The following is a 14,804-nucleotide window of genomic DNA, read 5'->3' as shown; positions in this document are numbered from 1 at the left end:
AGAGAGAAAGAGAGACTGAGAATGGGCGCATGCATGCATTTGATATGCACAGAACCAGGTCTAGAAGGACACTTACAGAAACTGTTCATGGGAGTCCTTGAGGAATGATGAACCTTTTGCTTTTCTATATTGTTGGATGTTTTATAGTGAACATTTAACTTCTCTCAACATATTTTCAATTACATTTTCCCACACTCATCTGCAGACATACTGATTCAGCAGAGCCACAGTGCCGATAGTCCAAAGCACCCAGAGGCTATGTCATGCTTGGGGAAGCATGTTTCAAACAGTTGTTTCCAGCACAATGAGACAACTGAAGTTTGCTTTAGGAAAGGCCAACTTTATTAAACAACTCCCATTTTAATCATCTCCTTACATATTAAAACAGTACAGGTCTACTCAAAAAGTTCTGTAAGTACACTTGAGTTATCCCTAATAACTTCAAAAGCATGGGCAGCCATTTTAGTAATTAGTCACATTTGAATAAAGCACCTACACTGTCACTGTTAAGCATAAGGTAAGTTTCATAAATAATGTTAAAATTAAGGTAAACAAAAAGATCTACAATATAAAAACCAGGTTGCTTTTTAAGAGTCTAAAATTTTAATCCTCCCTTACTTAAATACCATTGTTTATCAAAGCTATGGGAAATCATAATATACAAAATAGGAAGTCATTATAAATATCAGCCTTTACTAAGCATTTTAAAGTTATTTTTAACTCTGAGAAAATAAAAATGCCAATGTTTTCATGACTAATTTTTGGCAATATGTAGAACACTCAAAATTCAGACATTAAGACATCTATTTCTTTAAACTCATTAGTTATGATCTCAAAACATTCTCCCATTCTTAATTTTTTCCCATCAATTACAAGGTAGTCCTCTTCATGGTGGATCTGACACCTGCCTGTGGGGCCTCCGGGGCAGCACAGAGAGAGCTGCAAGAGAGGAGCCGCAGAGTGTCAGAACAGCTGGGAGTCACTCAACTACCAGAGAAGTTCAGCCTGCCAGAGCTTACCCAAGCCCAGCACTATATAAGGTTTTCTTGGCTGGCATTCAAATCATGAACCCCATAGATAGTATCATATATTAAATGAGCACATGATGTTAAGTTCATATCTAGGTTCTGTTTCTTTTACCCAACATCATACATTTTTAGTAATAAATTTATACTTTTCAATAATGTGATCATTTTAATTCTGAGTTTTCTATATAGGTGTATTTTTTAAATTGCTATAGAGAATACATATTAAAGCTGTTTTAATCACATTTTCTGTGGTCATCTCATAAGGATCTATACCTAAAAAGGTGATTACTTGCTCTAGCTCAGTGGAGAAGGGCACTGGTAAAAACCTCCTGTGCGCACATACACACATCATGAGACTTAGAGCTACAGGGGTCCTTCTCTTCTCAGGCAACTCAAAAGGAAAAAACAGTATATGCATGCACCTTACGTGTTAATAAAATACAAAATGTGCCTTTTAATTCAGAAAATTATGCTGCAGACCTCCTTATTTGAATAAGGATTATCCAATTAAAAATCAGTTGGATTTATAACAATCTGATTAATTTCTTCCATTTCTGACTGAGTCAGGGCCTTGGAACAGAGTTAATATTAGCTGATGAAGTACAAGACTAGGGGTGACTTGACTGAGGAACTAATCTCAGTGTGTCAAGGAAAGGCAGGAGGGAGTTTCAACTGTGCGTGGGGATGGTTTTTTTCTCCAGTTCTGTCTGCTGCTGTAAACATTGGAGGAAATCAAACAGAAGCCGCACTGGTGAGATGATGAAGAGAACACCATTACATGCACAACTTGGACAGGGCCAATATCCCAGTATCTGCTCAGAGTTGGCTGGCTCAGGACACTGAGAATGACTCTGGGATCCTTGGCTCATCAGAGGACATGTTCTTAAAAAAAATAAATAAATAAAGCACATCTCCAGTCTTAAGCAGAAGCTACATTAATTCTTTGTGAAAACCATAAAGAAGAGAAAGAAGAAAAGCAACACCTCAGGGCTGAGCCTTTCGTTGCTTTTAGTTGGAAGCTGCTGCAGTTTTTAATAGCTGGTTTCCTCGCTGCTCTGTCTTCTCATTAACAGTGAACAAGGTCCGAACACGCAGACCTGGCGCAAGGGCCAGAGGCACAAACCCAGTGGGTAGAGTGGCTCGGGAGCAGCAGGAGGCACTCACCTGGCAGTTAAAATAATTAACTTTCACAGGCTCTAAATATCCTTTGAAAGCATAAAATAATGCAAGAGCCTGAAACAAAAAGCAAGCCCCTGCCTGGGGAGGTATTAAAACTATGTATTTTACCATAAGAAATAAAAATCAGAAGTAATTTTCTTTTCTATCAAGTTACTAGTTGTAATGACAAAATAGAAGCCAATTCTGAGGCTATAAAAGCCCCAGGATGTCACTATAAAAATCAGCTTGGCTGTATTTTTGAAAAGACAAACTGCTAGGACTGAAAAAAAAAGACCCACAAAATCATGTGATAGTTATACCAGCATGCAATTTCCAGGAAAAGAGCAATTTGTATATTAATTATATGTATATGAGATGCATGTCACCAACTTATAGATCTTGTTCTACAAAAGTAAGCCATATATGGAAACCAAATCATTTCACGGGAGAAACTTAATTGGAAAAATGGCATTTACAACCCACTCAAATTCAGGAAAAAGTTAACATCACTGGTGCTGATTAAGAAAACGTACCATGTTTTCAACTCAGTAGGCTCTGATCTTCATTTTCTTTTAACTTATTTATTATTATAATGGTATATTCTGTATGTTTCTTGAATCTCAAAGTCAATAAAGAAGATATTCTAACATTGTCTGCACACACCATAACTCCTGCTCTCCAGAGGCTGAGGGCAGGAGAATCAGAATTTAAGACCAGCCTCCACTACATTGAGAAGCCCGGGCCAGCCTGGGCCATGAAGCAAGACTCTAACTTATAAAGAAATATGGGGGGAGGGGGGGACGGGTGGATCATTGTTATGTCCTGACATTTGTTGAAGTTCTAAATGAAATCGTGAAATTGGTTGTCTGCTGATGTGTATAAGTTACTTGTCCATCACAAATCCATCTTCTGAGAAGAGACTCACAGGTAAGGTGGAGGGTCAGAGTGAGAAGGGGAAAACTTAGCATTTATTCTCCCTAAAAACAACCATTGCCAATTCTCATTTATGGCTAACCTGAGGTGTCCGACCTTATGCTAAGCAATTACTCCATTTTATGTTGTTTAATTCCTAAGGCAGTTTTCTGAGGCTGAAGTTAAACAGCTGCCAGATTATGCAAGTCTTTAGTAGCAGGACTAGATTTTATAGTAATATAAATAATAAAATATTATAAAGTAATAACTGAAATTATATTTGAGACATCCTTGATATGCTCTCTAAGCACACTACTTATCTGAATGAATGAATGAATCAATCAATCAATGAAATCTTAAGGCAACACAACTCCTTCCTGACATTTTTCTTTCTATTTAGGGAATAACTCTAGCAACATGGTAAAGAGTCTGCCCTGAGACTTGTTTTTCTCATACCTACCTACCCACATATTCTTTATTAATGGCCTGGGCCCTGTATCACAAACACACATTTTATTTGCACAGATACTGAACAAAGTAAATATATATGGTCTTTTTGAACAAAACGTGGCTGGCCAATAGGAACCAAAAAAGGAGATACAGCTATATATGAATGGTAAAACTTCTCCCAGTGAAAAATCATAACTCTAGCTTATTAACCCTTACAGCAATTGTCCCAGGGCACGGAACAGACAGGAAGTGTTGTTAACAAGCTGCCACAACCTTCCTCAGGGACATACTATTATCCTGCCCCCTTCTCTTGACTGTCCTGCCACTTACAGAGCTTAGAGTGGCTTCTCAGGCCTGAAACAATCCTGACATTACAATACTACCTTGTCTCCTGTATGGATTTCTCCTCCAGGTTCTTCCTCCAACCCCTTGGCTGATGCTGTGGGTTCTAGCACTTGCTGCAACATTGTCTCCAATTCTTTGAGTAAACCTTCTATCTCAGACATAGCTAAAAAAAAAGTCATGAATACACGTAAAAATGCTACATCTTTAATTGATTTTATCTCATTCATAATTGTAACCACTAAGAAATCTAAATGTTATAGGATTATAAAGTAACTACTTCATATATTTTTCTTTAAATTTTTTTTATTTATCTATTTTGAGAGAGAAAATTAGAGAGCAAGAGAAAGAGAGAGCATGAGCCAGATAGAGACAGGTAATGGGCACATCAGAACATCCAGCCACTGGAAACAAACTCTAGATGCACGCGCCACCATGTGCATCTGGCTAACGTAGGTACTGGGAAATTGAACCTGGGTCCTCTGGCTTCATAGGCAAGCACTTTAACTGTTAAGCCAACTCTCTGTATCATATAATCTTTCTATATGACCTCTGCTTGATGTGAAATTATCATACATGTTCAGGTGAGTCTTATGTAACTCTTGGTGATATTCTTCTTATGCATATACCATAAACTATCTTTGAGGGGCTGGAGAGATGGCTCAGTAGTTAAGGCACTTGTCTGCAAAGCCTGATGGCCTAGGTTTAATTCCTCAATACCCATGTAAAGCCAGATGTGCAAAGTGGTACATGTGTCTGGAGTCTGTTTGCAGTGGCAAGGGACCCTGGAGTGCCCATTCTTTCTCCCTTTCTCTGTCCATCTCTCTGTCTCTCCCTCCCTCCCCCACTCTATGCTTACAAATAAGTGAAAATATGTTAATAATATCTTTGAAGTATCAAAAGCTCATTAGACACTGCTGTATGTCTCAGGGCACAAAACCCAGTTGCGTTACTTTTAAACCAGAAGACAGTTCCATTTTTCTATAAAGGGCCAGAGAGCAAACATTTCCAGCTTTGTGGGCCAAATGATCTCTGAGACTTCTCGTTTTTCTATGATGGCACAATCATAAGCAAATTCCTGTGGCTGTGTTCTGATAAAACTATTTAGAAAAACAAGTAATAGCTGCTGGCCTGTGGTCCCTTTGCAAATCCCTGTAGTGGGCTACGAAAATACTGTTTCTTTTTCTTTTTTTCTTTTTTGTTCATTCTTATTTATTTGAGAGTGAGTGAGGGAGAGAGAGAGAGAGAGAGAGAGAAGAGAGATCGCCAGGGCTTCCAGCCACTGCAAACGAACTCCAGACGTGTGTACCCCCTTGTGCATCTGGCTAATGTGGGTCCTGGGGAATCGAGCCTCGAACCAGGGTCCTTAGGCTTCACAGGAAAGGAGCTTAACTGCTAAAACCTCTTTCCAGCCCTGAAAACTACTGTTTAAAAGAAGCAGTCATGGGGCTGGAGAGAGGGCTTAACAGTTAAGGAGTCTGCCTACAATGCCAAAGGATCCTGGTATCCCGGTTCAATTATCCAGGATCCATGTAAGCCAGGGGGTACATATATCTGGAGTTTGTTTGCAGTGGCTGGAGGCCCTGACACACCCATTCTCTCTTTCTGCCTTTTTCCCTCAAATAAGTAAATAAAGTAAATTAAAATAAAATTTTTAAAGAAGCAGTCACATAGGTGGGTGACTAGGAGGACTATAGACTTGTCTATTTCTTATTCAAATGGTAACATATCTTAATTGCCCAACTTGATTTTAAAAATAAAACACTGCATATATAGAAGAGGTTTTTTGTCCATTACTATGAAATAAATATATAAATAGGCAAAAAGTTTAATACTTTGTTGAATTTGTTGAGATAATATAATAACCACTACCAAGGAAACAGCCTAGTATAACTATAGGATTGAATTCTGATGAACAATATGCATTTGGACTCTTGAATTAAATAAAACAAGTGTTTTTATTTGACATGGGTCTTGTTGACAAAGACCAAAGAAAGTAGGTCATGTGTAGCTTGCTGTGTAGCACCAGAAAGATGGATGCTCTGCGATGGCCTTCCAAAGACAACATCATGTGGAGAACATGGAGCACCCCTCAAATTCCACTCTGACATTTCTCCTCCTACTCTCTGCCAGATTGGCAGGTCACCACAACCATACCAGGTAGTCGAAATAAAAGTTCATAGGACATTAAAATGTACCCAAGAGGACATAAAACATTTACATTCTAGGGCTAGAGAGGTGGCTCAACAGTTTAAGGCACTTGCTTGCACAGTTTAGGTTCAGTTCCCCAGAAACAATGTAGAAACAGATGTGCAAAGTAGCACATGCATCCGGAGTTCATTAACAGTGGCAGGAGACCCTAGTGTGCCCATTTCCTCTCTCTCTTGCAAATAAATAAATATGTAAATAATCTATTGAAAAAACTTAAATGCTAATAAAGCAACATTACTAATAGTGATAAATAAAAGCACGACGGCTATGAGATAGTTTTCCTTTCTTGGTAGATGCTATAGTACTGGGAACAACTTTCAGTTTACATCGTTCATAGCACTGTCTAGTCTGAGAAATGATGTTCAGTATTGTTCTCTGTAAGCACAACTGCATTCAGTTAGCAAGTACTGTCATGTACCAGATAAGGACCAGGAATTGAAGATGCAAATGTAGACAAGCCTTCCTGGCCACACTCTCTCCCAAGCCAATCTTGGACTTAACTCTTTGGAATGCTTCTTTCAAAATAATTAGAAAAAAGTTTTGTTCCACATTTAGGAATAAGTTTCATATTTTAAGACAAAACAAACGAAAACTGCAATTACATGTTAATTGCATCTGAACAGATGCTTTCTTAGTTACTGCTGGAGCCCAAGATAACAAAACGCTCCATTCTTGACCAGTGGTATCCAAACTTTGGTGTTCATGAGGATCACCTGGGGAATATGGATGCAATTCCATATCTGCTGAACCAAACTTTTCCACATATATGTGTGCTTTACTGAAGCACTGTGAATGGAATTAATGCCCGAGTTTAGTAGATTTCTTATTAGTAAGCATGTTATTTCATAGACAGCTTCTTGTAGTTGTCCCAGACTGATTCTCACTGTTTTCCCACTTTACATTCTGATTACAGAAACCAACACTGAAATTTAATGGACTGTTGAGAAGATGGATTTTGAGCTATGCTATAAAGGAAAAAATGGCAAACAAACATCTTTATATTTCTAATGTTAGACTAAAATACAATCAATTTATGATAACAAATGTCTCTGTAATCTCTCTGCTTTCCAGTGATCTGAAAAAATGTCTATACTCCCTTTTGATCAGAGGAGAGGCAAAGTAATGGAGGACTTCATAAATCAGCTGGGCTCCACAACAACTTGACTGATGGTAAATTCTGCTCCCTGAGCAATGGGAAGCTTGATTTTCTAAATAGGCATTCCTATATTGTAAACTGAAGTTCAAAAGTAATTCTCGAGAAATAGCAGTTACTGTAATCTATAAACTAGGTTATCAAAATTGGTCAATGATATCCTCCAAAGATAGAGACAAAATGAATGCCTTGCTGATTGCATGGTCAATCATCTTCTATCAATACTGATTATCCCGTGGTTTCTTGACTTGTTTCCTCTGTTGTTGAGAGTAAAGTAGAAGAATTACAGCTATTCCATCAGAGAGAGAGTGGGGGGGGAGGTGAGAATGTTCTAATACTGAAGTTCATATCTGACTTGTAAAAACACTCAATGGGAATAAAAAGAATCAGTGTTATTTTACCTGAGAAAGGGTCACTGCTTAATAATCAATCACCATTTTAAAGTGTTTGACCACATCCTTATAGTGCTTTCAAGTGAGGAGCAGGAAAAGGCATTCCACTGTGTTTGAAGTAACTCCATGTGAGCATGTAGCACGTATGTAGACACTAGTCATACAAACTGGGATGTAGTAAAGAAGAGATTGCTATTCTTGTAGACACAGCAGAAACAGGAAATACAGTGTATTGGGGAAAAGCAGGATGAAAGGGAAAAGAGGTCTGGGCCAACAGAGCCATAGGCAAGGTTTATCTTGAGTAGAAAGAGAGCACCTTTCTTTCTGTAACCCCTTCTACTTTCTAGACCCAAGACCTTCAGAGGGTTCTCAGCATCATACCACCCAAGTCCCAAGACCTTCAGAAAGACCACAGCCTCACACCACCCAAGCCCCAAGACCTTCAGAGAGACCACAGCCTTACACCACCCAAGTCCCAAGAGCTTCAGAGAGACCACAGTCTTGCACCACCCAAGTCCTAAGACCTTCAGAGAGATCACAGCCTCACACCACCCAAGTCCCAAGACCTTCAGAGAGACCACAGCCTCACACCACCCAAGCCCCAAGGCCTTCAGAGAGATCTCAGCCTCACACCACCCAAGTTCCAAGACCTTCAGAGAGACCTCGGCCTCACACCACCCAAGTCCCAAGACCTTCAGAGAGACCTCCGCCTCACACCACCCAAGTCCCAAGACCTTTAGAGAGACCTCAGCCTCACACCACCCAAGCCCCAAGACCTTCAGAGAGACCTCTGCCTCACACCACCCAAGTCCCAAGACCTTCAGAGAGATCACAGCCTCATACTACCCAAGTCCCAAGACCTTCAGAGAGACCTCGGCCTCACACCACCCAAGTCCCAAGACCTTCAGAGAGACCTCAGCCTCACACCACCCAAGTCTCAAGACCTTCAGAGAGACCACAGCCTCACACCACCCAAGTTCCAAGACCTTCAGAGAGACAACAGCCTCACAGTACACAAGTCCCAAGACCTTCAGAGACCTCAGCCTCATACCACCCAAGTCTCAAGACCTTCAGAGAAACCTCAGCCTCACACCACCCAAGCCCCAAGACCTTCAGAGGGATCTGGGCCTCACACTATAAGCAAAGCCTTTCCTATGTTATATATCCTCTTCCAGACTTTTCTATCTCATGTGGCCAAAAAACATATTGTTTACTAATACTTTTCCTTTGGAAATCTGGGTATGAACTCAGGTGTTGCCCATGATAGGTAAACACTCTATCAATGAGCTATATCCCCAGCTCTTTGCTACTTTAGTAATAAATATTAACAAATTACTGTTTGATCTTAAACAATAGGTCAATCTTCACTTATGCTTTTATAAGCTACCTAGTCTCAAAAACACTAGTGAGATATTTACCAAAAGAAAGCAATGAAACAATCTAACCACAAAATTTAATAAACAAAAAACAAAACCACCAAGGTTGGGGAGAGGGTTCAGTGGGTAAAGAGCTTGCACCCAAGCTGAGAGCCCGTGTCTGGAGCCCAAGAACAAACAGGACACTACTAGAAACCTTTAGCACCTGGGTGTATGAGGAAGTTGAGTCAAAGAAGTGGGGTATAATCCAAGTACGGCAGTGCATGTCTTCAATGCCAGCACTCAGAAGGCAGAGGTAGAAGGATCACCAAGAGTTTGAGGCCACCCTGAGACTACATAGTGAATTCCAGGTCAGCCTGGGCTAGAGCAAGACCCTACTTCAAAGAGAAAAAAGAGAGAGAGAGAGAGAGAGAATAGGGGTACAGTTTCAAGAATAATAGGGGTTATCTTCTAATCATGCATAGCAGGACTGACCTGACTGGAAACCACCAAAACAATGGCCCCTTCTGTAATGCCCTTTGCAAGGTTACTTCCCTCCCTTTGCAACACTAAGCTCTAAAGAGAAGCCATACCTCAGTGACTGACTTACCAAAGATTCACTGGATCTAAAGAGAAATATGAGGCTTGCACCTAAACGATTAGGGTGTTAAGTGTGAAATGATCTTTCTTTAGAGGTTTCCAGAACCTACACAGACTGGTGACCTGCAGAGTAGATCACACTTACTCTGTGATGCCTCATCCTTCAGCTCTGTGCATCAAGTAACCCAAAGCATGGAGCAACATGCTGCGAGGCTTCATTTGCAGAAAGATAATGTCTGTCTGAAGAACAACAGGAGGTAGTCCCAGGAGCCTGAGGTCAAGTGATGCACTAGCCAGAGAGGCAAAAAGAGACACATGCCACAATCTCTAAGATGCCACTGGGCATCAACATGTAGCCTTTGGGCTTCCTCTGTTTAAAGTCCCATGTATACCTGAAATCCCCAAGAGAGGGCTTCACGGCTGATAGCCCCTCTATCTATGAGCTGGCCCTTGGGAGTATTGGCCTTAAAGCGACAATCGTGTGGACCTGAGGCCAGTAATGCTAGGAAGAAATGAGAGCTACCGAAGGCTGGGATGGAGGAAGCCACAGACACATGAGTAGGGACTAACAGTGTTGGATTTGCAAAGGAACCATTGTCTTCAAGAAGTCATCTCAGAGAAAGAACACACTAACTGGATACCCCTGATTTTTAAGTGTTCACAGTGGAAGGAAGGAATAAGCATAGATCAGGAGAGCTACTTTCCATGCTCATGTGTGTGCATGTTCACATGGAGGAAGGCTCACGTGTGGGTGGGTGTACCTGCAAATGTGCTGCGTGCATGCTGAGGCAGAGTTGAGCTGTACTTCCCACCTTCTATCCATCTGTCTTTGAGACAAGGCCTCTCATTGCCCTGGAGCTCACCAATTTGTTTGGACTGGCTGGCCAGCAAGCCTGGCAGATTGTCTTGTCTCAGCCACTCCAGCACTGGGATTACAGCTGTGCGCCACAAACCTGGCATTCTTCCATAGGGACTAGGGATCCAACTCGGGTCCTTAGAGTTATGAAGCAAGCACTTCCCTGAGTTACCACCTCAACTGCACAGGAGTGATCTCAGCAAGTAAGTGTTGAGACTTTCAGAGCCAAACTGAGTGTCATACTGAAGGGGATTCCCTACTGACCTGGGTAGCTGGTGAGATTTATTCATCTGTTAAAGTTCGTCTTGATGAACAGCTGCCGGCAGTAACAGTAAGTGATTGTTTCTGTAGTATCTGGCATGAGTTGGCACCGTTAGTGGAATGTAAAGTCTGTACTGCTTGCTGGCTCACCCCGAAGAGAGAAATCAGTGAAAACAGGTCTCCTCAAAGTCTGAGGAAAAGTAAGGCTACCTCAGTCTCAGATCTCCATGTCTGAGGGCTCAAGAGGATGCAAAGGTCTTTAATAGGGACAAAGGGCTCCCGTGAGAGATGAGTAAGAAATCCCCAGGCCAGATGAGATCTTTCTCTTAGAACGCCATCTCCTTTTCCTCTTCTATGGGGAGCCAGCATCTGCGTTTTCGTTTCGATGAACTCACATGACTAGAAGGAGGGATTCATGGAGAATATATTGTGAGGAAGATGGCTCTTTATAAGACTAGGGCAAGCACCTGGAGGGGATGAAAAGCACATAAAAGAAAGGGACGGCTGGCTGGAGACAACTGCAGGGAGGTGACTGGTGGTGAAAAGCACCTGTTGCAACAGCCTGAGCTGTGACCCCAGAACCCATGTAAAGCCAAATGCGATAGTGCCCATCAGTGACCCTAGTGTCCCAACGGTGATATGGGGGTAGAGACAGCAGAATCCTGAAAGCCATGGGCCAGCTAGCCTTGCATACAGTGACTAACAAGCAAGTGGAAGGCAAGGGCTCCACCCAAGTGAGGTTGTCCTATGATCCATACCTGTGAAAACACACACTCACGCACACATACGAAATACATTTTTTTTTGTTTGTTTTTCGAGGTAGGGTCTCAATCTAACTCAGGCTGACCTGGAATTCACTATGTAGTCTCAGGGTGGTCTTGAACCCACGGTGATCCTCCTACCTCTGCCTCCTGAGTGCTGGGATTAAAGGCGTGGGCCACCAAAAGACTTTTTAATAACATAAGGGCAAAAATTGAGAGGGGAGGCAAAACTAAAGTGTAGAGTTTGCTGCCCTTTTATCCATTAGCTGGCTTTGGTTCTTATGCTGAATACATATGAAATTATGAGCAGGTTCTGGGCCCTCTTTGCCAAGGGCCCATGGACAGGACTAACAGACACAGAGGCTTACAGCTCTGGATTCTGAGAACGACTAGTTTATGGATTCCAGAGACCAGATATGGAGTTACGTGCTCCATGCAGAGGCTCACTGCCCTGGCCATGACTGTCAATGACCCTATTCTCAGCAATCTAGCAGCAGCGAAAGTTGGCAGCATCAGGCAGTGGTTGTGTTTTGCCTCCTGAGCCTTGGATATTGAGCCCCTTGGCTCATAGGGTCTGTCAGCTTCTGAGAACCTTTCTAGCAGCAGAGACCTGTAGCCTCTCATCTTCAAGTTTTCACAGCACTCAGGTTTCAGTGCCTTGGCTTTCTGCCTCTTCTCATCTTCTAACGCCATCACTGGTCATCTCAGCTGCCTCTGCTCCCCAAGGCTGAGGCCCCTGGTTGCTCCCTGGAATACTTTTCATCTTCTCACTGCTACTATCGGCACCATCATGCTGCCCCAGCTCTGGCCCCACTGCCATGATCTGTGTGTGTTAGCAGCTTTGCTTTTTTTTGTTTCACTCCTGCTACACACCCCCCATAGAAAGCTTTTGTTGGGCCTAAGGTTGCCACAGCACAGGGCAGCACGGGAGGCTTACTGCAGCTGACTAGAACAGGAGAGAGGGTGTAGCGTGACAACGATTGTAATGTGCCAGTCACAAGCTCTCTGCCAGCTGCGAGGGTAAGTACTCGTCCCTCCCTAACGTGAGTGGAAGCAGCCTCTGGGAGAGCAGAGCCATCTTGAATTCACTGAAGCATGTGTCCCGAGACTCGTGCAGGCCGTATGAAGAGATCATGACTAGGACAAGCCCGTTTGGAGCAGGAGCGCTTAACAGAGTCTCTATCCATCTCATACTGCTTAACTGTTCTTAACCCTCCGCCAAATAGCCCTGGGAAGGCTCGGGTCCCTGCATTCCTTATCAACTTCATATCCCAATTCTCCTTCTGTTGAATAACTAAGTTTGTGGCCCTAGACACTTGCCTACATTTTTGGTATTTACAGTGTGAGTATGGCTCTAACTGTCGGGTTACATCCCATGCTGTCAGACCTTCATTCCCTTTCCATAGGATGCAGGGTTGATGACTGTGTGGGCTGCATAGTGCTGTGTAGGTGGCCCTGGGAATTTCAGAATAGAAGGTCTCGACCTCCCACATCTACTTAACAGAAATCCAAAACAGGGTTTCCTTCAGCAGAGCGGCGTAGGAAAGGGCAGACAAGGAGGGCAACAGAAGCGAGGGGGAGCAAAGCAGATTAGCCCATTACAGAGGGAGAGGGAGCCTGGCTTTGGAATCTTCAGGTTTATGGCCTAAATCTCTGGACATCAAGGGTGGGCAGATCTCTACCTCTCTACAGGGTTCATGAGCTGATCATCAAGGCAAGAGGAAGATATGGCCAAGGAAAGGCAGCTCAGCTGGCAGGAAAACAGCCACAGGTCACATTTGAAGAGAGAGGGGAACAGAGAACTTTGTTGTGGTCTAGTAGAAAGACCAAAAATAAATATCCATCCTTCTTCCATTTTGACGACACCAGTGAGGGATTCATTAAGCCAACTGAAATGCAGCATCTGAGGCTCCGGGGGTCTCCAAGGAGACAGTATGGTACGGAAGGCTCCTCCAGAGTTGGTAGGCTGTCAAAGTCCCACCTTGCAAATAAGCATCAACCTGCTTCCCACACTGATGAAAATGTAGAACAAGCCAATCACTGTGACAGCGAAGCTTTTTTGTGCGTCCACATTCACCTGCTCTGTCCAGACAACTAATCCAGCCCCAGCCCCAGGCTGCTGCTTTCCTTGCTTCTCTCCTTTGGCTTCCCGTGGCTGCAGAAGGAGACTTTTGCATTCTCACAGTGTGGAAGGAGAGGTCTGCATTCCCATAGTGTGGAAGGAGAGGTTTAGACTGAAGTATAGTTGTTGTCATTTCCTTTCACATCTGTCAATGCTTTATTAAAAAATTAAATATGGGCTGGAGAGACGGCTTAGCGGTTAAGCGCTTGCCTGTGAAGCCTAAGGACCCCGGTTCGAGGCTCGGTTCCCCAGGCCCCACGTTAGCCAGATGCACAAGGGGGCACACACGTCTGGAGTTCGTTTGCAGAGGCTGGAAGCCCTGGCGCGCCCATTCTCTCTTCTCTCCCTCTGTCTGTCTTTCTCTCTGTGTCTGTCGCTCTCAAATAAATAAATAAATTAAAAAAAATTAAATATAAGGCAAAGCCAGAGAAAGCTTAATTCAAGGAAACAGAAACCTAAAGAAAATTGACAAGCTCCCATATGTAAATAAATACCAAAAGTTCAGCACTAATATTTCTCTATATGCATATAACAGCCTTTTCCACGTTAAAAGCAAACTACATTCTGTGAAATTATTATTTATATATGCAAAAGAGGTAAAAGGACAGGCCCTTCACATACCCATCATTTCCTGTGACACGGCGTCATCAGAACAAACATTTTCAACCAAGCATTTTAAAACTGCTTTCCTAGAAAAAAATTTTGACAGGTTTACTTTCAAAATATCAAAAACATATATATACATATACATATATATGTATATATATGCATATAAATGTGTGTGCATGTATATAAGCATGTATTTTATGTACATATGACCATTCATACGCTCACAGATAATTACAGATTATAAGGTATATTACTTTATCCGTAGGTTTTTTATTACGTGTATGTCTTGTATGATGTGTTGGGGGGTGCATGTGCCACAGTGCATATGTGGAGGACTTAGGATAGCCTAGGGAGTGGATGTCCTCTCCTTCCACCTCTCTTGAGACCCTTGCTGTTTTTGTCACTGTGTTGAGATCCTTTTTCTTGCTTGTCCCATACAGTGTGTCAGTATGAGGCACTGGGAAAGCCCAGCACCAATACTGACTTCTACTCTCACTGGGTACAAAGCACTGGTGATCTATGTCATCCAATTTGCCTCCAAAAAATTAATTACATAATTTTTCCTTTTATAATGTAAAGAAGCTGAGAAATTTA

At 42.4% G+C, this 14,804-nt stretch overlaps 1 protein-coding gene across 1 annotated transcript in view; it reads right to left on the bottom strand.

The window, feature by feature from the left end:
* Positions 1 to 780: 780 nt before the first annotated feature.
* Positions 781 to 14,804, bottom strand: part of Zcwpw2 (zinc finger CW-type and PWWP domain containing 2) — a 117,844-nt gene continuing 103,820 nt past the window's right edge. The window contains exons 7-9 of the mRNA XM_045136308.1: positions 14,223 to 14,290; positions 3,932 to 4,056; positions 781 to 939 (exon numbers count right to left, since the gene is read on the bottom strand). Coding sequence (XP_044992243.1) covers positions 781 to 939; positions 3,932 to 4,056; positions 14,223 to 14,290 — 352 coding nt within the window. The remainder of the gene's footprint in view (positions 940 to 3,931; positions 4,057 to 14,222; positions 14,291 to 14,804) is intronic.

The sequence above is a fragment of the Jaculus jaculus genome, chromosome 17, assembly GCF_020740685.1.
Source record: "Jaculus jaculus isolate mJacJac1 chromosome 17, mJacJac1.mat.Y.cur, whole genome shotgun sequence".
NCBI lineage: Eukaryota > Metazoa > Chordata > Mammalia > Rodentia > Dipodidae > Jaculus > Jaculus jaculus.
The sequence above is the reverse complement of the archived record's forward strand: the minus strand, read 5'-3'. Positions and strand labels throughout refer to the sequence as shown.